This window comes from Protomyctophum bolini (genome assembly GCF_963924005.1).
Source record: "Protomyctophum bolini genome assembly, chromosome: 8".
Lineage (NCBI taxonomy): Eukaryota > Metazoa > Chordata > Actinopteri > Myctophiformes > Myctophidae > Protomyctophum > Protomyctophum bolini.
In genome coordinates, this window is record NC_137869.1 from 45,165,389 (window position 1) to 45,187,690 (window position 22,302).

General features: G+C 45.9%; 2 protein-coding genes across 3 annotated transcripts in view; both read left to right on the top strand.

Moving 5' to 3' along the window:
- The window catches only part of LOC308319383 (desmocollin 2-like protein), a 279,749-nt gene that overhangs the window by 161,066 nt on the left and 96,381 nt on the right, over window positions 1–22,302 (top strand). The window lies entirely within an intron of this gene.
- On the top strand, window positions 19,263–20,148 carry LOC308320278 (transcription factor A, mitochondrial-like; the record flags this gene model as incomplete). The annotated part of the gene is given in 2 exon segments (XM_080770594.1): window positions 19,263–19,409; window positions 19,411–20,148. Coding segments are annotated over 2 exon segments (783 nt in total). The 5' UTR covers window positions 19,263–19,364.

Sequence of the window (22,302 nt, forward strand, 5' to 3'; positions counted from 1 at the left end):
TGATGTTAGGCTTGATAAGAAGTTGGGAAAACCATTTCTTATCAAATCAATTAAGTTTTCCACCCAAAAAAGTGTCTCCATACTAACCCTGATCACAGAAACCTCTTTAGTTTAATGAAATGTGGAACAGGGGCCCCAATAATTCTACCAATATAATGGTAACACAAAAATACACATTGATAATGGAATCGTTAGAAGTCTTGACTCACATAGATCACAAAGCCGCCCTTGCAAGGTTTTGCTGCATGGACCTCGGACACCTGCATGTTTTTAAACACACCGGCCCGATGGCCGTGTGTGATTGCGAGGTATCCGGCCAGGAGCCCATGTATCTCCTTCAATGTGATTATTTGGAAACAGGCCTGGAGTTGTTCTAAAAAGAAAATAGAGTTTAAACTTGGCATTTGTTTAACAAGCGGTACACATATCAACTTGTGTTGAATATTCCTTTTGTTGCAGGTCCACTGGTAAGTATCATTATATCTTTCTTCAAAGGCATATTTCTTTACAAGTTTACTTACCGAGCAGCACCGGCAGCTTTTCCTTGGCGATTTCCAGGAACCGCAGCTCAGAATTAATATCGAGTTCCTCGTCTGTATAGAAATGCATACAATTAGTTTAAGATAAAGGTCTTACTGTGTGCTGTGGCATTGTGTTTCATAGTTTTTTGGTTTGTCCAAGACACAGTATTCTCTATGACTTTACGGTCTGTAAATACACTCACTCGATTTCTTTACGAGGACTGCATACTTGTTGGCAATCATGGGAGCCGTGAGGCTCTTCGTCATGCCAGACAAGCTGTACTCAATGCTGTCCAGCTCTAGGTGGGACAGTCTGGACTGTTTTCGGAATGCTGGGACACCTTTTATATGTTTCAGGAAGCCCCCAAAATCAAGAACATATGTCTTGAGGGTGCCAGGTTTGGCCGATGCAGACATTGTTCTAAAGAAGCTGTGAAAAGACAATATATGAGTTAAAAACTAAGGAGTTAGTCTTTGGTGGAAACTCTGTGAACTCTACCTACGTTCTGATCTTGTCCAGATCTAGGAGGGGGCGGAGGTGGGCTTTCCCCAGACAACCCAGGCTGTTGCACACCTTCGCTGCACGCCTGCCTCTCTGCTGCTGGTTGTCCCGGTGTTTCGGGTCATTCTGTCTCAATGAGATCAGGTGTTCCACCCAATCCTCAATGATGACGGCTGTTGACAGAAACACATTTGTGAGTGAATACAGGATTATTTTTTTTCCATATCAAAAGGACACACGTCAAGATGTCGTAAATTGTCAAAGTTACTAACAAATTCCAGTTAAAAAAATGTAAAAATGAAAAGGATACTTACAAGAGAGGCCCTCCCCCTGTATGTTATTGTTCTTCTCTGTGGCCTTTCTGCCGGCCAGCCCCTTGACCGGGGTGAGGTGGATCTTTTTAAATGTTTCCAGCTCATGTAGCCTCCTCCTCATCTCCACGTTCTCCCCCAAAAGCCGCTGAAACTCGGCCCGCATTTCCACGCAGGCCGACTGCGAGCAGACTGGGGTTGAGTTTGAAGAAACATAATTAATATAGATAGATATCTTAGCTGTCAAACATCCTTATTATTCAATATTGATTTTGTCAGGCACAACTTCATATCAATCCCTATGTTAAATAACCCCATAAATGCAAAAGACCCTAACTTGAAGAATATTTTTTCTCACCTTTTAGACCTGCAGGGGGGTCGGTAGGCAGACCTGTTGAAACAAACATCATTAATATGGATATCTTTGCTGTCAAACACAATTAACCTTACAATTTGGATCAATTATTGCCCTCACATTTGACGCCTGATGTTGATGGATTCAGAGGTGTCATCCTGCAGGTGACAGGTGCCATGTCGACACCTGGAGCTGTTGAAACAAACATTGTGAATCTAGATGTAAGGACACAAAACACAATTGTATATTCTCACAATTGGATCAGTAATTGCACTTACGCTCACTAGAGTGGGATACAGGCCCAAGCAGGTCAAGGGACCTGCACACCTCATCCAGCATATCCACCTCATCCACCTCATCAGGTGTGGCTGTTGAAACAAACATTATTAATGTAGTTTTTTGCAACACAAGTATTCTTACAATTGGAAATGTGATCGTTCTTACTCAGGTGGGTGGGGTTGGCCTGGTGACCAGGAGGGGCCTGGGCGCTGGGTGCTGGGCCTGGTTTCTGGGCCTGGGCCTGGGCGCTGGGTGCTGGGCCTGGTTTCTGGGCCTGGGCCTGGGCGCTGGGTGCTGGGCCTGGTTTCTGGGCCTGGGCCTGGGCGCTGGGTGCTGGGCCTGGTTTCTGGGCCTGTAGCTGAGCTGCAGCTGTTAAAAAAAGCATTATTAATGTAGTTGACTTTAAACAACACAAGTATACATACAATTGGAACGGTAATTGGACCTACCTCCTTCAAATATGTCTATCTGGCTGACCATGTCCACACCAGTGGCCCGTAGGTCACTCAGTTTTGACATCGTCAGGCTGCGCTTGGCTGCTGTCGCCAAGCGCTTTTTTTCGTCCCCCTGTTGAAAAGCAACAGGTTAAAATTGGCCCAATAACAGTGCAATGTACCCTAACCATAACATAGCAGACGTTTTTCAGCTTTCTTCGCAAAACCAATGGTAAGGTTTAAGTGGCAAGCACACATAATTAACTTACTTCTATCTGGTGTACATCAGCCAGGTGCTTGTCAATCCTGCTGACCTTCTTCTTGTCACATATTGGGCATGTGGTGTAGTCCTTGTAATGGACTCTACAGTTGCAATATAAATGTATACAAGGTAAGCAAAACCAGTGTAGAAAGCGTATTACACCATTACACAATATTAATTTTCTCATTAAACAATAACACTGCAGGAGTCAACTTTACCTTCCATATGCATAGTCCTGAAGGAGAAGCCTCTCCTCTGTATTGATTATCTTGTGTCCTTTCTTCAGGTGAGAGGTGAGAAAGACCACCTTCTCACAGATTGGACACGCAACTTTATCCACGGAAGCCTAAAACAAAAGTAAAACATTGGGATTAGTACAGTTCATTGAAAGGTTTTCCATTGTTGAATTCTTCTTCCAGAAATCCATCCCCTTTTAAAACCATTTATAATATAATTATTATCTGCTCCCCAAAATGTACACACATGTTGAAACTGAAAATCAGTTCTCCTTGTAAATACAGCACCATCCAAGAAACCAAGAAGTTGCTAAGCAAAAACCTAACCATGGCCCCAAAAATATAGAATATTAACTCACAGGCATGTCGATGAGTTGATGCAGTTCAATTGTTTGTACGTTGAGTTTGTAGTTTGCAGCTTGCAGCTCTGTCTCTCTCTCTCTCAGTGCAGACAATGACTGAAGCACATGGCACTTCCCCCCCCTTATATACTCTTCCAGCAGGTGAAACAAATTAGGTTTAATTGTTTATAATATGGTTAGGGTTGGTGTCAGTAATTGGGCTATATTAAAAAGGGAATTGATAAGATGTTGGGTGAAGGCAAGTGTTTGGATTGGTGTGGTCGACGTGGAAGAATGCATGGATTTGATATGGAATTGGGTACCCATGATCTTATCAAATCCTAACCCTAACCCTAACCCATGATATCACTACATGATATTACCATTTCTTTGGAGAGGAAAAAACAGACTAATCCTAAATGGACGACTCAGATTTAGGTGTAAAAGGAACAACATTTATTTAACAAAAGCAAAAAAAAAAAAAAAAACATATTTTTTTAGGCTGCTCCAGATCCTCCGGAGGCAGCACGTTGACGGCGTCTCCTCAGGGCTCGCTGTCTGGCCTCCAGAAATCGGAGGTATATGAGGAGTACCTCATACCTCCTCCTGCCTCTGACCTGGAGTTCAAATTCCTCATCGTCCTCCTCATCGTCCTCCTCATCGTCAGGGTTAGGTATGGGGGCTGGGAGAGGGTCGGGTATTGGGGCTGGGAGAGGATCGGGTATGGGGACTGGGAGAGACTCGACCGCTTCCTCCTCGTGCTCCGGGGGATCTGGGCGCGTGGCGGGGGGAGCCAACTGCTCAGGAGGGGGGTTGGAGTGGGTTCGGGGGCGGCGTGGTGGTGGGGGTGGTGGTGGTGGTGGTGGTGGTGTAGGTTCCATTCTGTAAAGTTATTATAAAGATAAAGATTTCAGATTGCAAATAAGACACTTTTTATAGTGCATTTGAAACATAACATAATTAACATAAACATAATTTTACCAAAAACTAACCTCTCGATTGGTAGCTCTCTCCTCTCAAGATGATCGAAAAGAACACCATGTGCTCCCTGCTTTCCTTAAATACCCTAACCACAGGTTTACCCAATCAGTCTTGACGAGTAAGGGGAATGTCTTGGTTTTGATAGGTTGATCGGGTTAGGATAAAATGAATGGATTTGGAATTATATGCATGTCAATGCAAACAATAAACTATCAAACATAATGAATGAAAGGCCCAATAAGCAGAATAAGCCCAGTCCCCCCAGTGGCTCCCCAGACATTGACCCCCCAAGTGCCCCTCCAGTGTCCCCCCAGTGCCTCCCCAGACATTGACCCACCAAGTTCCCCCCCAGTGTCCCCCCAGTGCCTCCCCAGACAGTGCCACCCAAGTGCCTCCCCAGACAGTGCCAGCCAGTGTCCCCCCAGTGCCTCCCAAGACAGTGCCCACCCCCCAAGTGCCCCCCAGTGCCTCCCCAGACAGTGCCCCCCCAGTGTCCCCCACTGGCCCCCAGTGCCTCCCCAGACAGTAACCCCCCAAGTGCCCCCTGTGTCTGGGGACAGGAAGTAGGCGTTTACACCCACTTCCTGACATCTGTGTGCGCAGCAACACACATGGGTGCGTTCGGCTCTTCACACTGAGTCGGAAAATGTTCTTGGTTTTGCCGAGACGTGTCCGGGGGGAAGGGTTATGGTCTTAAACCTTTTTGGTTAGGATCATAAAAAGGTTAGGGTTGTAACTAGAAATTGGGAGAAAAGTAAAGGGAGGTTGATAATTAGCTGGGCGGAGGCCTCGAATGAAGCCTTATCAAACGTTGGGGGTCATATCTACTTTGATTGACCTCTCGTGAACCGCACATGCTAGGATCATAATGCAGATGTCTACGCGTTCAGCAGAGAATTCTGCAAAGAATGGATGGTGATTGAACACCTGCGGGACCCCATGACCTGACATATGGCAGGCCAAAGGTCAGGGTTAGGGTTTCGAAACTAAAATGGGTGGCATCTTTGTGATACTTGGGGGCCTCTGAATACCACCTGGATGGCGTCTATGGTCTGTTTTTCGGATCAAACGTACCCAGGGCTGTGATCTCTGCTATATTCTAAGCACTAGGCCCGGAGCCCTGCACAACTGGCCTGAGCCCTCAAAACATAGGAGCTTGGTTAGCTTTACATGTTATTGTGTCAATCCCTTTTTTAAAACCATTGGAGATAGAATCAATCTCTGCTCAACAACCTTCATACACTTGTTTGCTGAACAACAGGGGACGTGCCCTTCGAAGGACGGGCCCCTTGGACCCTCGCCCCCTGAGTTCTGAGCTCTTAGACAGCAGAAGGCCGTAATCGAAGCCTTGGTTAGGAGAGGGGCTTGCTCTTTCGAAACCACGTGACAGCCGTGCACAGCACCGGCTCGACGCCGGTACCGACAGATTGGGCTCGGCTTCACGATTCAGAAAACGTCCTGTCTGTGCGAAAAGGACCCCCCATTTACGATATATCTTTGTTCAATCTTTGTCAATCTCCATGATAATCACGCCCAAAAGACCCCTGCAACACTAACCCATCTATACAATTACACTTTGACGCACGATAACTCCGCCCACAAAGGTCAAAAAGGGGCATGCCACACGTCCACGCGTAGCTATCGATAAGACGAACGCGATGATATGTGGCTCGCTTCTGGTACTCAATTTTAAATTTAGCATTTCAACCAAAAACACATTCCTAGCATCGGTATGTCTATAAGCCTTTCGATCAGGTAACACTAGGGTTACCTAGGGTTAGGGTTAGGGGCTACGGGGGTCGCACGACAATGGCGGACATATCGGATCGTAGGCCTCGGAAAGCTGGACACGCCAACGTCAATTACTTGTCTGACGGACGTATCGTTCAAGAGCTATCGCGCATTGAAAACTAACCCTAGGGTTAGCCAATTAAGAGAACCGTAAGTCCGTGTGCTGGCAAACACATATCAGCGCGCTCGCCTCGTCGTTCTGAGTCGGAAAATGGTCTCGGTTTTTCCCAGAAGATTTCTGGGGGCTGGGGACAGGAAGTAGGCTTTTACACCCACTTCCTGACATCTGTGTGCGCAGCAACACACATGGGTGCGTTCGGCTCTTCACACTGAGTCGGAAAATGTTCTTGGTTTTGCCGAGACGTGTCCGGGGGGAAGGGTTATGGTCTTGAAACTTTTTGGTTAGGATCATAAAAAGGTTAGGGTGGGAACTAGAAATTGGGCGAAAAGTAAAGGGAGGTTGATAATTAGCTGGGCGGAGGCCTCGAATGAAGCCTTGTCAAACGTTGGGGGTCATACGTACTTTGATTGACCTCTCGTGAACCGCACATGCTAGGATCATAATGCAGATGTCTACGCGTTCAGCAGAGAATTCTGCAAAGAATGGATGGTGATTGAACACCTGCGGGACCCCATGACCTGACATATGGCAGGCCAAAGGTCAGGGTTAGGGTTTCGAAACTAAAATGGGTGGCATCTTTGTGATACTTGGGGGCCTCTGAATACCACCTGGATGGCGTCTATGGTCTGTTTTTCGGATCAAACGTACCCAGGGCTGTGATCTCTGCTATATTCTAAGCACTAGGCCCGGAGCCCTGCACAACTGGCCTGAGCCCTCAAAACATAGGAGCTTGGTTAGCTTTACATGTTATTGTGTCAATCCCTTTTTTAAAACCATTGGAGATAGAATCAATCTCTGCTCAACAACCTTCATACACTTGTTTGCTGAACAACAGGGGACGTGCCCTTCGAAGGACGGGCCCCTTGGACCCTCGCCCCCTGAGTTCTGAGCTCTTAGACAGCAGAAGGCCGTAATCGAAGCCTTGGTTAGGAGAGGGGCTTGCTCTTTCGAAACCACGTGACAGCCGTGCACAGCACCGGCTCGACGCCGGTACCGACAGATTGGGCTCGGCTTCACGATTCAGAAAACGTCCTGTCTGTGCGAAAAGGACCCCCCATTTACGATATATCTTTGTTCAATCTTTGTCAATCTCCATGATAATCACGCCCAAAAGACCCCTGCAACACTAACCCATCTATAAAATTACACTTTGACGCACGATAACTCCGCCCACAAAGGTCAAAAAGGGGCATGCCACACGTCCACGTGTAGCTCTCGATCAGACGAACGCACACAGACTCACTGTTCTCAAAATTAGGGTTAGCATTTTCACATTCACTATGGTGTTAGAGGGTATACCTCTATGTACCATTCGAATGACAGGCCATAGCTCCCCGAAATGTATACACGTGTTCTGCAAACCCTAGGGGACGTGACCGTGAAGGACGGACCGTTTGGACCACCCTTACCCGAAATTAGACAGGAGTAGGCCTGCAAACACAACTTTGGTCAGGGGTCGAGCTCTCTCTTTCGATTCCAACAGTCCCATGACCATGGAGGTCAGCAGTGAGGTGCCACACATGTCAGAGCTTGATTCCTGACTCATGTAGAAAAAGGTTAGGGTGGTAACTTGTAATTGGGTGAACAGTAAAGGGAGGTTGATAGTTAGCTGGGCGGAGGCCTCGAATGAAGCCTTACTAAAGTTTGGGGGTCATACGTATTTTGCTAGGGGGTGGTGTCTGGGGGTGGTGTCTGGTTTCTAGGGGGTTGTGTCTGGTTGCTAGGGGGTGGTGTCTGGTTGCTAGGGGCTGGTGTCTGGTTGCTCCACCCCTAGCAACCAGACACCACCCCCAGACACCACAACAGACACCACCCCCTAGCAACCAGACACCACCCCCTAGAAACCACCCCCTAGCAACCAGACACCACCCCCTAGAAACCAGACACCACCCCTAGCAACCCTACCAGACACCACCTGGGGTGGGTGTCATAGGTTAGGGGGTTAGGGATAATTGATGTGGAATTAATATGTAATTGGTTAGGCTCTTGATGGGTTTTGGGGTGGGGGTCATAGGTTAGTGGGGTTAGGAATAGTTAGGGATAATTGATGTGGAATTGATATATCATTGGTTAGGCTCTTTGGGGTTTTTGGGGTGGGGTCATAGGGTTAGGGAAAAGTTCACTGTTATTGATAGTATATTGGTATATTGGGTGGATATTGGGTGAATTATAGCGACCCCTACTGGATTGGGGTGAAAAAACAGCACCCCCTGGTGGCGGTTTGGGGAAATTGGGTGAAGACCCAACAACGTATCACCCAACACATCCACAGACATATCAATTCCATTAATCCGGGATCTCATCACCTTGATAAGAAATTGTTTTTGTTGGGGGGTAATGGGATCTTCCACCGTTTCTCATCAACTCAATGTTAAATCACCCAATTACCCCCGAACGGTACCTAACCCTAAACCTAACCCTAACCCTAACCCTAACCCCTAACCCTAACCCTAACCGGGTTTCTGAATGGCGGTGTTTCTGAATGGGGGTCTGTTCCCGGGTCGGTTCAGCCTAGACCAGGTGGAGATCATCATGGCGATGGAGGATGAATTCGGATTCGAAATCCCAGATGGAGAAGCGGAGTACAATATAGCACTTGAAAGATTGAGGATCAACACGATAATGACGATGTATTGAAGCGCTGCCACATGCAAATGTAAACAACCTAACAAGACTACAACTCAAAATTATTATGGAGTTATCATTATTTTTGTCCAGCTGCTTCCGGTTTATCGTTTCTCGAGAGACCAGATCCAGGCAGGAGGAGGGAACTTGTGTGAACTCAATACTGCTGAATCAGGTTACCCACTCGCCAGACCGACTCACAACCTGTCATGCCAGGCTGAGCCCGATTGGCAGTGCTATGTTGCTGGCTGGGTCTTGGCTGGGGACTATACACAAGGTTTTTTATCATTTCTTTGTATCTTATAAATACAATGGGGTTTTCTGAAGCTCACCTGCACAACCCTATATTATGATTCAAGATGGCCACCGGTTAGATGCACCATGTGTTTCAAGATGGATGCCGGTTAGATGCACCGTGGCTCTAACAAACAAATGACAATCCATCAACATTCTTGAAAATGGCTCGACATCCAAGCATTCAAATGAAGTTTATAGATTTACAAGGACATTGAGATCGAACTTGGGTGACTATTTTATGCTATCTTTGAAGTTTTACCACAGACAAATGCAGCTAGAATGATAGAAAGCAAGTTGTCTTCATTCTAATGCGAGTATTTTAGTAGCTCCAAATATTTATTTTACTCACACATACACCGTTTGTCGCCCTCAAGATGCTGTTCATACAGAACCCAATTAATTTTCAGGCCTGTTGAGCACTCATTTAGTTTTAGCTCAAGTTGTTGATGGAGCCACAGTTATATTTGTGTGTTTCATTATTGACACTATAGGATTAATGTAAAAAACCTTACTGGGTAATTTCCCTGTTAGTCACTGCCATCATTGCAGGTCTGCATTCCTCCACTTTCCAGGAACTCTTAATTTAGTCCGGCAGTCAACAGGCTTCTTTAAGTTTAAAGTGTGCAATTTGGCATTGTCTTTTTTGCTAAAATATTGTCTATATACATACATTCTCCCTAGTTTGACATGTCACATGCTACATAAAGCATAATGGAATCTTGCCTTATATAGGATGTTAATGGTATGGTCACATATAAACCCCTATAAAAACAAATCTCACTGCTGACAGCCGGTCAGCAAGTGGATTCATGAATGTATGTATATAGACAATATTTTAGGAAATTACAAAATACTATGTATACACCAAATGTCCCACTCCACAACCCCGGCTGCCGGACTAATTGATCATTTCCTGCACTTTCCAGGAGCTCCTAATTGATCGTTTAGATTTAGAACTTCAAAGTGGTTGTGTCGTTAAGACAGCAATCACTTAGCTGTCAGAGTGAAAGTGAAAGAGAGGGAAAGTGACACCGATCTGCAGATTCTAACACCCCCATTTAGACTGCAGTCACATTCAGTCAAATCTGATTTTTTTCCTTCTTAAATCCGATCTTTTGGACCGACCTTTCATTCTACCGTTTGCACGTGACCAGATCTGATCTGTGTGTTCAGACTGGCAGCCAAATGTAGCCTGAATCAGATCTGTACCACATCCAGATCGGAATCTGATTTGTTCAAGGTTCAAGGTTCAAGGTTATTTTATTAGTGTCCCCGAAGGGCAAATGGTTTTACAGCAGGTCATAAGGCATTGAAACATGTGAATACATTATTCAAACCAAAATTATTGCTGCTGGTCGCAAGCATGAGCTGCGCCCGGGCCTACTTGCATCTTCAGAAAAGAAAGAAAGCGGATAGGTGGGGTGGGGGAGGCTTGGGGGGGGGGGGGGTAATGACAGAGAGGGAGGGGGGGGGGGGGGGGCGGGGTAGGGGCAGATTATCACACACATTACAGTTGCATTGTGCAGGCACGAAATGACTTGGGTGGGGGTGGGGTTGATTTTGGGTCTGAGACAGATTAAAAACACTGATTTTAACGCCACGCTTCTTTTGCCGGGCAGCAGGTGGGGGGGGGGGGGTAGAGTGGGGGGGGGGGGGGGGTGTGGGTGAAGGCGGTGTGCCGTGGAGGTGTGTGTGTGTGGAGATCAATAGTCTGTGTAGAGTTCGTTGTTTATGTTAGCGTTTCCTGAGGCTCCTCTCGTATCTGGTCACCAGAGGTCACGTCGTCTCAGAGTCCCAGATAGTGAAAGGAATAACAGCAAAGCTGTGCAGACGTTACGACCTTGGTTCCCAGGCGGCAAAGGCTCCACAGTAGGTTGTGGGATGGGGGGATGGGGGGATGTCCGCTGTCTTCCATCCTTGATGTCCGCTGTCTTCCATCCTTGAGCCGAGTTCTCAGATTATGGCGAGAGAAAGTTTTATTTCACTCATCTTCTTTAGTGAATTTTGCCCGTGATGAAGATCCCTGTAACCTAGTCTCTCGATCCATGCTTTATACCCAGCCTCTGCTCCAAGGCGCTGAGCCGTTCTGAAAGTCTCTGCGCGTTGGTGTCATTCCTGCGAATCAACTCAGCCAAAGTCATAGACATGCTCCCTACCAGTTTACAAAGATCATTTGTCACAGTGAGCGGTATGGGAGGCCCGCCGATGCTGGCGACAGCGCCCTTCGACATTTTAGCAATTTGAACAATTTTTCGGTAGATCAGGCCGCCGCCTAGTCCAAAAAGCAGCCCTTTTACCACCATTATGCCAATAATCCAGATGTCTTCAATGTCTACCACCGTAAGCACGGAGAGACAGAGGATATTCCAATGTTCACGGTAATGATCTCTGGCGTACCCAGCAGGGAAAGAACCCGGTGGCAGGTCGGCTCGTCGGCACCGGAGTGTTTGTCCGAAAAAATCTTGTCGAAAGCGCTCAAAGACCAGTTAATTAGTTCCATGTTTGTTCAGAGATCAGACAGGAGGCAGTGGAGAGGGACCACGTGGTAGCAGGGAATAGAAGGTGGGAGAGAGACAGAGAGAAAGAGCGACCGCCTTCTTCAGATAGCAAGTAGAAAGTAGAAAGTTGTTTAAATGAGTCTAAACACAAACAAGTCACATACAAGTCGAATGGAATCTGATTTAGATCAGGTTGTTGCATTCAGACTTGTGCCAAAGTATAAATCAGACTTTAGTAGAGGACATGTAACTGAAATTAGAACTGAATGCATGCATTATGCTCCAGGGTTTTATAGTTATAAATGGGATGACCAAAAGGCTACTATTTTGTAGCCCATGAATTGAATAATCCAATCAAATTACTCTGAAACAGGGGTGCCCACACTTTTTTGACTTAAAAATGAGCAGCTCAACAAGATCTACGCACCAAAAACAATATTATCCCATTGCTGAAAATAGTTACAAAAATGACCTATAGCAACAAGCTATAATGCTTGATTTCTATTAGGATAAATTTGCGCTACTGTAAAGACGAAATGGAAGTGGGGAGGAAGCGTTTGGAAATTGCGAGAGGCAACAGTCTGGCAACGTGAGACTACTCTGTGCAATGTCTATCTATACATGCACCAAGTCTCTTGTCTCTCTGTCTGTACGTCTGTCTGTGTGTAATCCACGTAACTCGAGAACCGTTAGCCCCACCGACTTCAAAAAGTAAAATATAATTGTCCATCTCCTTATAGGCAAAGTGTGGCGATGGGGAGCAGATGGATCCATTGATGCAGTCAAAAAGATGGCCACAATTGGTAAGTAAAAATATAATTAATTGAGAAAGTAAATTAGATGCAATAATTTGACCTCAGAGTGAGGTCAAATTATTGTGCCAACCATGGTCAACCCTGACGGAAATTACGTTGATGCTTCACAAAGCAGTTTACATTCTCCGTGAATGAAACATGTTTCAAAGTGTTGTAATTGGTCGAAACAATATTGTATCCGGGGGCAAATACATATGACGGCTATTCTGGCCTGACACTTCCGCCGATACTCTCTCTGCCTTAGGTTACATTCCTCTACAACCCGGTGTCACAGGTAATCTGTCCAGTCTCCTATCGTGCCTTTAAGATATCAAAAACTGGATGTCTGAACTGAACGAAACCAAATCAGAAATCATAATCATCGGTCCCCCTAATTCCACTCAGCCATTCATCTCAGAACTCGGTAGCCTCCCCTAATGTAAAAGAGGTCGCCCGTAACCTGGGTGTGCTTTTTGACTCCGGCCTCACTTTTAACCCCCAATAACACGAGAAGTGCAAACCTGCTACTTTCAACTGAGGAACATAGCCAGGATCAAAAGTTTCCTGTTGCCCGCAGATTTGGAAAAAGTAATCAACGCTTTTATCTCGTCTCGTTCAGATTACTGTAATTTGATTTATTCAGGCCTGTGTAAGAAGGCTATATCCCGTCTACAACTCGTTCAGAATTCTGCTGCCAGACTGCTAACAAATTCAAAAAGACCACCCCCATTTTAGCCACGCTTCACTGGTTACCTGTTATTTATAGAATAGATTTTAAGATTAATTTTTTTACTTTTAAAGCTGTAAATGGTCAGGCTCCTACTGGCTCCCTATAAGTCTACACGTTCACTCAGGTCCTCAGACAAAGCCCTCCTAGAGACCCCCACAGCCCATCTTACCACAAAAGGTGGCAGGGCATTTGCAATCCGGGCTCCCAAACTATGGAATGCCCTACCTTTAAGACTTTCAAAACCGGTGTCATGTTTTAAATCCTTTCTAAAAATCCACCTTTACGTTAAGGCTTTCTCTTCATTTCCTTTTGCATACTCTATTTTTGTGTGTATGCGTTTATGTTGTCCATTTATTGATATCTTGTTGTAGCTGTGGTCACCGTGCCGGCCTACTTCAACGACTGCCAGAGACAGGCCACGAAGGACGCCGGTCAGATCGCCGGTCTCAACGTCCTCCGCGTCATCAACGAGCCAACAGCTGCCGCTCTGGCCCATGGACTGGACAAGACCATGGACAAGATTGTCGCCGTCTATGACCTGGGCGGCGGTACGTTCGACGTCTCCATCCTGGAAATGCAGAAGGGTGTGTTTGAGGTTAAATCCACCAACGGAGACACCTTCCTGGGAGGAGAGGACTTCGACCAACACATATTGCAACACATTGTCAAGGAATTCAAGAGAGAGTGCGGCATGGATCTGACCAAAGACGCCATGGCCCTGCTGAGGGTCAGAGTCTCCACACATGCAAGTTTGCTTGTCAGTGTTATTTTTTTTACTTTTAAACTTTTTATTATAACATGCAAAAACACCATTTGGTGGATGGATGCATCAGGTGTCTCCGGCTGACCCAGACAATCAACGAACTGGAGGGAAGAATTTCCATACTCCACCAGATCCACCACGACGAGCTGACCATCGATGCGATGGTCTCCGTGGGTCCAAAAGGTGTCACCTCTCCGGTGACTGAAATGGATGCCACGGTCGCCGCTGACATGGACGCCGTTAGTCAACGAGCTGCTCAGCCCCCTGCTGAGCATCAGCAATCACTCAGCTCCATATATGGGCACAAAAGGGGCCAGGTCCACATATACAGTAACAGCGGGACAGACGCACAGACAGACAGACATGATCTGCAGGGTCTCAGCTGCGTTCACTTCCCGCGTTTGCGCGTCAGAACTGGCCCTCTGGTATATTGCACGGACCACTATAATACTACAAGTCCCACAATGCACTGCGAATGCATCGTCACGTATCGAGGGCCCGCAAGCGCAAGCATGCGTCTTCTCTTCAATATTTGATCAATAGTGAAAATATATCACTTGTGGTCAACTTCCCAAAAATGGCCCGTGTGTTGAAACACAGTCCGGCCCTCGACTTGTACCAATTTCTTTATTTTGGCCCACTGTGTATTTGAGTTTGACATCCCTGCTCTAGGTGGAGGATCTTCTACCAACCCATCCAGATGAGACCAGAGACGGCTGACCACCTGGTGATGGCAGCGTGCACAACCTTCTCACCAGGCTGGTGCTCATCATGGATGATGAGCACCGGGTTGAGGGAAACCATGCCCAAATATGGAGATGGCTGACGTCATCAATCAATACGTCACGAATAAATTATGTCTGTCACATCATGACCACCATATATGGCTGCCAATCCATTATGCCCGGTGACACCACGTGACATCACGGAGACCCTTAGATCTCCATATATGGATCTCACCTCGTGTAAAAAGCTGCGCGCAAGCGCCTTTCGTGACTACGTGATTCAGATTGGTCACACGTCCTCTTGTTAACAGGATTGCCCTTCATGTAGCGAGTAGTTAGCTTTCTCTCGTTCATTGCATAAGAGTCTGTATTCTACACGTAGAAAGAGTCCATAATATTAATAATAACAACTAACGCACTTCATAAAGAATACCAATCACAGACAGTGTACGCTTGCGGTAATGGCGGCCAAGATTTTGCCTGTGCTAAAATTAGCCACCAAGGCGACTGTCGCAGGAGGAGCTGTGTATGTTGTTTATGACTCGGGGCTCTTGGGGAACAGCACTCAGGGGTCAGAAGTCTTGGGCAAAGCTAAGTTTACGATACCACCTGCAATAGAGGAGTGGATGAAGCACTTTGGACTGGAGACTCAACTTCCAACATTGCCTAAGATTGAATTCCCCCCCGTTAATTCATGGAATTCTGGGGTGCGGACGTCAATCTCGGCTCTATTGGAGGCACCTACAAAAGCGTGTGATTACATCTATCTCATTCTGTATACCAGGTGATAAAGGATATGCCGTGGCAACATGGCTCATGACGCCACTTTTCACGCCCGACACCCAACAGGAGAGGGCATATAACGACTGCCATGTCAGAACGCGGTCGGTTGTGGAGCGCGCCATCGGGAGGCTGAAGGTCCGTTGGCTATGCCTGGACACGGCAGGAGGGACGCTCCTCTACAAGCCCGATAAGGTATTTAAATAAATAAAACACACACACACACACACACACACACACACACACACACACACTAGACCATCATGAGCTGAAAACGGTAGGCATTAAGGCATGCTATAACAGAACAGGTTTTGTTCAGTCTGTTAATTTGTTCCCATCTATATAGGTTTGCAAGATTACGATGGCCTGCTGCGTGCTGCACAACATTGCAGAAGTGAATGGTGTGCCCCTTCCAGAGGGAGCACCTGCACTGCCCCCACCTGCAGACATGCCGGTGGACCCACCCATTGGCGCAGAGGCCAACATGCCAGGACTGGCCCTGCGCCGACAACTGATCGCTCGTTTTTGAAGTAAGGATGAATATAGTTGAGTGCTGGCGTTTCAAGTTCATTTGAGCGGCGGTGTATGTGACATTTCGTAGCATCCATTCCACACCACAGCCACAAGAACAACATTAAACATGTCTGAAAAAGAGCTGGGGAAGAAATGGGACCGGTGCCTCGCAGACTGTGCCGTCAAAGTCGGTGCTGGCATGGGGCTAGGGATTGTGTTTTCAGTGGTGTTTTTCAAACGGCACACATGGCCGATTTCATTTGGCTTAGGAACGGGGCTTGGCATGGCATATTCCAACTGTCAGAACAATTTGAGATCACACTATTTGGTGCATAGAACAAAGAAGGAGGAGTAATAGCTGCCATGTCATCATGGGACTGTCTTTTCTTTCTCCATTGCCTTTTTTGGGGGGTGGGGGGGTTCACCATTTGCACTATTCTTTAGTTTCCACTTAATTTGACCATAAATAGACTTGAGTTTGCTTTGTACATGCCTGTAACAGGTCAGTTTGTGTTTATTAATAAAATAGTAAAGACAAAAAAAAAAAAAAAAAGGATGAATATAGTTTAATTTAATTTATCATTTTAGTTCACGTTCTTTCGTCTCTCTAATTCAGTTCGTTTTTATTTATCCTCCTGGCAGTGGCTATGGATTCGAGGGCTGTGGCGATCCTGCTGTTTTGCCCTGGAAATAGGAAGAACCTAAGTTTAACCAACTGTGTGTGCTGGATTTAATTGACCTTGAACTTGAACTAAACAATTCCTCAATAAATGCCTGAGTAGGCATAACTTGCTGCGTCTCCTGCCTGTCGTTGTTCAGTGGCGCCCACAATATGCTTAGATGATTTACATTTATATTAGGGTAAATTTGCGCGACTGTAAAGACGAAATGGAAGTGGGGAGGAGGCTCCACTTCCGCTTTATATTTTACTCATGATAGAGCTTCTGTTGCTCCAAACTGTATGATGGAAGTATTTGGAAATTGCAAGACACAGTCTGGCAACGCGAGACTACTCTGTGCAATGTCTATCTATAAATGCACCAATTCTCTTGTCTAGTCTGTCTGTCGACAAACGCGTTCCACACCACCGCAGGGGGAGCAGTTCCCGGTGTCGAGTCGGTCGGACCCACAGTTGTCCAGAACCGCCCCAAAAAGGCCTCTGCCCGGGCTCTGGACCGGGCCCCTGCCCAGCATTCATATATGGAGCTGGCCTGTTCTGACCTCACAACACTCCATATTTGGGCATGGCTGACACAGAACTCCATATATAGGCATACAGGGAAACAGAGAGAGACACATACATCTGACATCATTCTGACGTTGGGCATAAAAGCAACACAGACATAATATCTGGGTGGGGTATTCATTTCTAACAGCCACAAGAACAACATTAAAACATGTCTGAAAAAGAGCTGGGGAAGAAATGGGACCGGTGCCTCGCAGACTGTGCCGTCAAAGTCGGTGCTGGCATGGGGCTAGGGATTGTGTTTTCAGTGGTGTTTTTCAAACGGCACACATGGCCGATTTCATTTGGCTTAGGAACGGGGCTTGGCATGGCATATTCCAACTGTCAGAACAATTTGAGATCACACTATTTGGTGCATAGAACAAAGAAGGAGGAGTAATAGCTGGCATGTCATCATGGGACTGTCTTTTCTTTCTCCATAGCTAGAGAGACAGGGAGACAGACCCCTGTTACTAAGCAAACAATCTATCAGAGTTCCCACTGTCATGAAATTCCTGGAAATATTTTGCAATTAGAAAAACTTTTCCAGCCATGACTTGTGGAAAAGGTTTGGAAAGTAAATATGTAACATAATAAAGTAATTTTGCACCCAATGGGCTGTGTCAAGCAGCTTAGTGTATATTGCATGTCACGTGACAAAAATAACAGACCTAAACGTTCACAACGTGCTACTTTTAACACTTCCCAGTCCGGCCCTCGACTTGTACCAATTTCTTTATTTTGGCCCACTGTGTACAGTGACGGATTAACCCCTCTCAAGGCCCTGGCGCTTCACCAAATCAAAAGGCCCCTACTGATTCAGCCAATTAATTAATTTATTAATTAATTAACATGCATGCGTTTAGCGCATATCCACTACTGCCTGCGCTGCCCGCAGACACACAAGACACATCAGGCACTGCCGCACTAGGCACAGCCTTTCCAACTTCAGTCTGCTAAACTATCTGCAATTTCCCCGAAAAAGAATTAGCCTACATATACAAGCTCCATTAGCAGGCAGCAGCATGTTTTGTCTAAATTGTCTTTGCTACATTTGCAAACAGTGCTGTTGACCATGTTGTTACATGGTCCATATAACATGTGTGCACCAACAGACAATGCCAATATGCTATATTAACATTAGAACGTTTTAAAGACAGATTAATTATTGACGACAATGCAACCTGTGGGTCCAACGTCACTGAAAACTTTCATAATGGCAATTAAATTAATTTACTCACGAGTGCTGAAATCGTGAAATGGAGGATGTAAGAACACACTTTTGTTGTATTAGAGCAGGGTAAAGAAGTTTTGCGCCAAGGTCTTGTTTATATTCCTCTTTACATAGGCTGTATGTTATTGTCGCAATTTGGTCCGTCTGAGATTTGAGTGAGGGGGCCTTCCTGAGTGAGGGGGCTTCTGACGGCGTCGCTTACTCGCTTCCCCAGGTGGAAGCGGCGCGCAGCCGTCGGGAACCCCCCCAAACCGACTGCCCCCCCCCCCCCCTCCAGAAAACTGCTACAGAAACTGTCAGACGAAGACCAAAAACACTAGCGGGGGTTCCTATGTTGCGTTATATTTTTCGAAAGAAGCAACAGCTGTACCTATAGTATCGTACCGGGCCCTGCAAGCTTCGGGCCCTGGCGCTTAAGCTCCACCTAGTTCCATTGTTAGTCCGGCTCTGACTGTGTATTTGAGTTTGACATCCCTGCTCTAGGTGGAGGATCTTCTACCAACCCATCCAGATGAGACCAGAGACAGCTGACCACCTGGTGATGGCAGCGTGCACAACCTTCTCACCAGGCTGGTGCTCATCATGGATGATGAGCACCGGGTTGAGGGAAACCATGCCCAAATATGGAGATGGCTGACGTCATCAATCAATACGTCACGAATAAATTATGTCTGTCACATCATGACCACCATATATGGCTGCCAATCCATTATGCCCGGTGACACCACGTGACATCACGGAGACCCTTAGATCTCCATATATGGATCTCACCTCGTGTAAAAAGCTGCGCGCAAGCGCCTTGTCGTGACTACGTGATTCAGATTGGTCACACGTCCTCTTGTTAACAGGATTGCCCTTCATGTGGCGAGTAGTTAGCTTTCTCTGCATAAGAGTGTATTCTGCACGTAGAAAGAGTCCATAATATTAATTGGATTAAACTGGATTAAGTCACCTGCAAAAACAGCAACTTTTGAACTTGCCTGGGACAGCAAAACCGTCCATTTGTTATACAGAAGAGCGACCTAATCTCAGTCCTCCATGCAGACATGGCTTCCTTTAGCATAATGACTGCTGGCGTTAGCCTCCTGGCTTAGATCCTTCAATGTGTTCTCCTGCACCAGCATTCTTGCAAGAAGTACCAGGATTCTCCCAGCAACATATTTCAGTTTGGGGAAGAGTCTGAGTACTTCGACTTCGAATGATGGCCGACCAAAAGCACCAATTAATTCTTACATGAGATATGTAGTTCAACAAAAGCCATTCTTAGTTAGACAAAACCCAGCAATGAAAGTCACGGAGATCGCCAGAGAGATTGGTCAACAATGGAACACACTGAGTCCAGAACAGAAACGGCCATTTGAGGTGGCGGCTTTGCGCGACAGGGAGCAATTTAAAAAGGACCTTGAGCAGTACCAGGCCCGGCTCACCCCAGCCCAGATCGAACAGAAGGCCGAGGAGAGGAGAGAGAGGTTGGCTAAGCGGAAAGCTAAGCGCAAGAAGAAGGAATTGACCAGTCTGGGGAAGCCCAAACGCCAACGCAGTTCATTCAACATCTTCATGTCAGAGCAGTTTGACAAGGCTAGAGGACATACCGCGATGGCAAAGATGAAGTCAATGACAGAGGACTGGAAAATAATGTTGACTTATCAAAAACAGGTGTACATTCAGCTAGCAGAGGATGATGGTGTTCGTTACAAGAACGAGATGAGATCATGGGAGAACCACATGGTGGAGATTGGACGAGCTGACCTCCTCCACGAAAAAACCATCACCGACAGGAAAAGGGCTGCAAAAAAGGTTACTGTTAAAGAATGTGTTCTCCCTGTTTAGATACCAGTAACCAAAAGATCTGGTATTCGTTTTTGTGTTCCATTTTGAATTTTTGAAGAAGAAAGAATCCTTGTTTTTCATCATTTTTGACCATGGGCTATAGCCCATATCGTACGGCATACTATAGCACGCCGTGTTTCATCATTTTTGAGGATTTGAAAAAAAAGAAAAAAAAAACGATGGGTTATAGCCCATCGTTTCTTGAATTTTTGATTTATTTTTTTTATCCTCGTTTTTCATCATTTTTAACCATGGGCTATAGCCCATATCGTACGGTATACTATAGCACGCCGTTTTTCAAATTTTTTGAGGATTTGAAAAAAAAAAGAAAAAAAAGATGGGTTATAGCCCATCGTTTTTTTAATTTTTGAAGAAAAAAAAGCCTTGTTTTTCATCATTTTTGACCATGGGCTATAGCCCATATCGTACGGCATACTATAGCACGCCGTTTTTCATCATTTTTGAGGATTTGAAAAAAAAGATGGGTTATAGCCCATCGTTTCTTGAATTTCTTCTGAAATTGGATTGAAAGTAAAGACTTGAGTGGGGTTTGAACTCACCATCTCCCGATGATGTGGCATCGTTCTAACACACTGAGCCACTGGCTCCAGACAATTCACATTGTTTGTTTTATTCTTCTGAAATTGGTTGTGAAAGTAAAGACTTGAGTGGGGTTTGAACTCACCATCTCCCAATGATGTGGCAGCATTCTAACACACTGAGCCACTGGTTCCAGACAATTCACACTTATTTTTTGTTTGTTTTGTTCTTCTGTAAATCGGTCTTGAAAGTAAAGAAGAGTGTGCCTTGAACTCACCATCTCCCGATCATGTGGCCAATGTTCTAACACACTGAGCCACTGGTTCCAGACAATTCACACTGCTTTTTTGTTTGTTTTGTTCTCCAGAAATTGGTCTTGTTCATCTAGTTTTATCCAGTGAGATCAGCCTAAGAGTCATAGGATTTTCTATACCTCATTTCAACTGCCGAAAGCCTGGATTGAACCAGGGACCTTTAGATATTCAGTCTAATGCTCTACCAAATGCGCTATTTCGGCTTGTGTCACATCCAGAATATACTTTTCAATTTATTGTTAGTTCTTAAACAAATAAACTCATACAGTTTTCCCCCAGTGAGATCAGCCTGGGAATCATACGGTTTTCTGTACCTCATTTGACCTGCTGAAAACCGGTTCCATTTGTACACTGTCAAAGTCACTAATTTAATACTATCAACATCTATCTATTCTATAGACCCTCTACAACAGTGGTTCCCAAACCTTTTCTTGTCAAGGACCCCCGAATTTACACTTTATTAGCCCGTGGAACCTAACCCTAACCCGACTATAATTCCATGGTCAAAAACGATGAAAAACGAGGATTTAAAAAAAGACAAAATCACTTCCAGACCATGGGCTACAGTCCATGGTGTCGGAGTGATTTTCGTCCTCAAAAATGATGAAAAACAGCATGCTACAGTACCCTAACCATTGATCCAGTCATAAAGTTTGAACACTTGAAGAAACTACTACATAAAACTGGAAACACCGCCAATGTGGCGCACTGCATCCTATCCGTAGGAATGAACAATCGACAGCAGGTGACAACAGAAACAGGACGGAAGACAATGAGGGCGGACAAAAAGTGTGGCCTACATGGGTCACATATAATTCGCCCAGCTGGTACCCACTTAAGGCCCAATCAGATCCCAGTTCAAACCCATATAGGCAAACACAGGTGGCGCACACATGGTTCTGAAATAAAATGGCCCATTTGTATACCACCTAAGATCCAGTTAGAAACCCACGTAAGCCCATATGGGCTAACACGGGTGGGCCCTTTATGAAAACTGGGTGCACGGCCCACTTGGAACCCATGCCCATAGCCCATGTCAAAACCCAATTGGGCCCAGATGGACATGTTAGCTGGGACCAATACTAGCAGATCTGCACTGGTTGCCAGTGAGCACCAGATGTGATTTTAAGATTATTTTAATCACATTTAAAGCCCTAAATGGGCTAGCCCCCTATTTACATCCGTGAGATGCTATCCCTCCCCAAATCCTTGCGCACCCTCAGATCCTGGGATAAGGCCCTCCTGGTTGTCCCCCAAACCTAGTTACCCGGGGTGACCGGGCTTTTTCCGCTCGGGCACC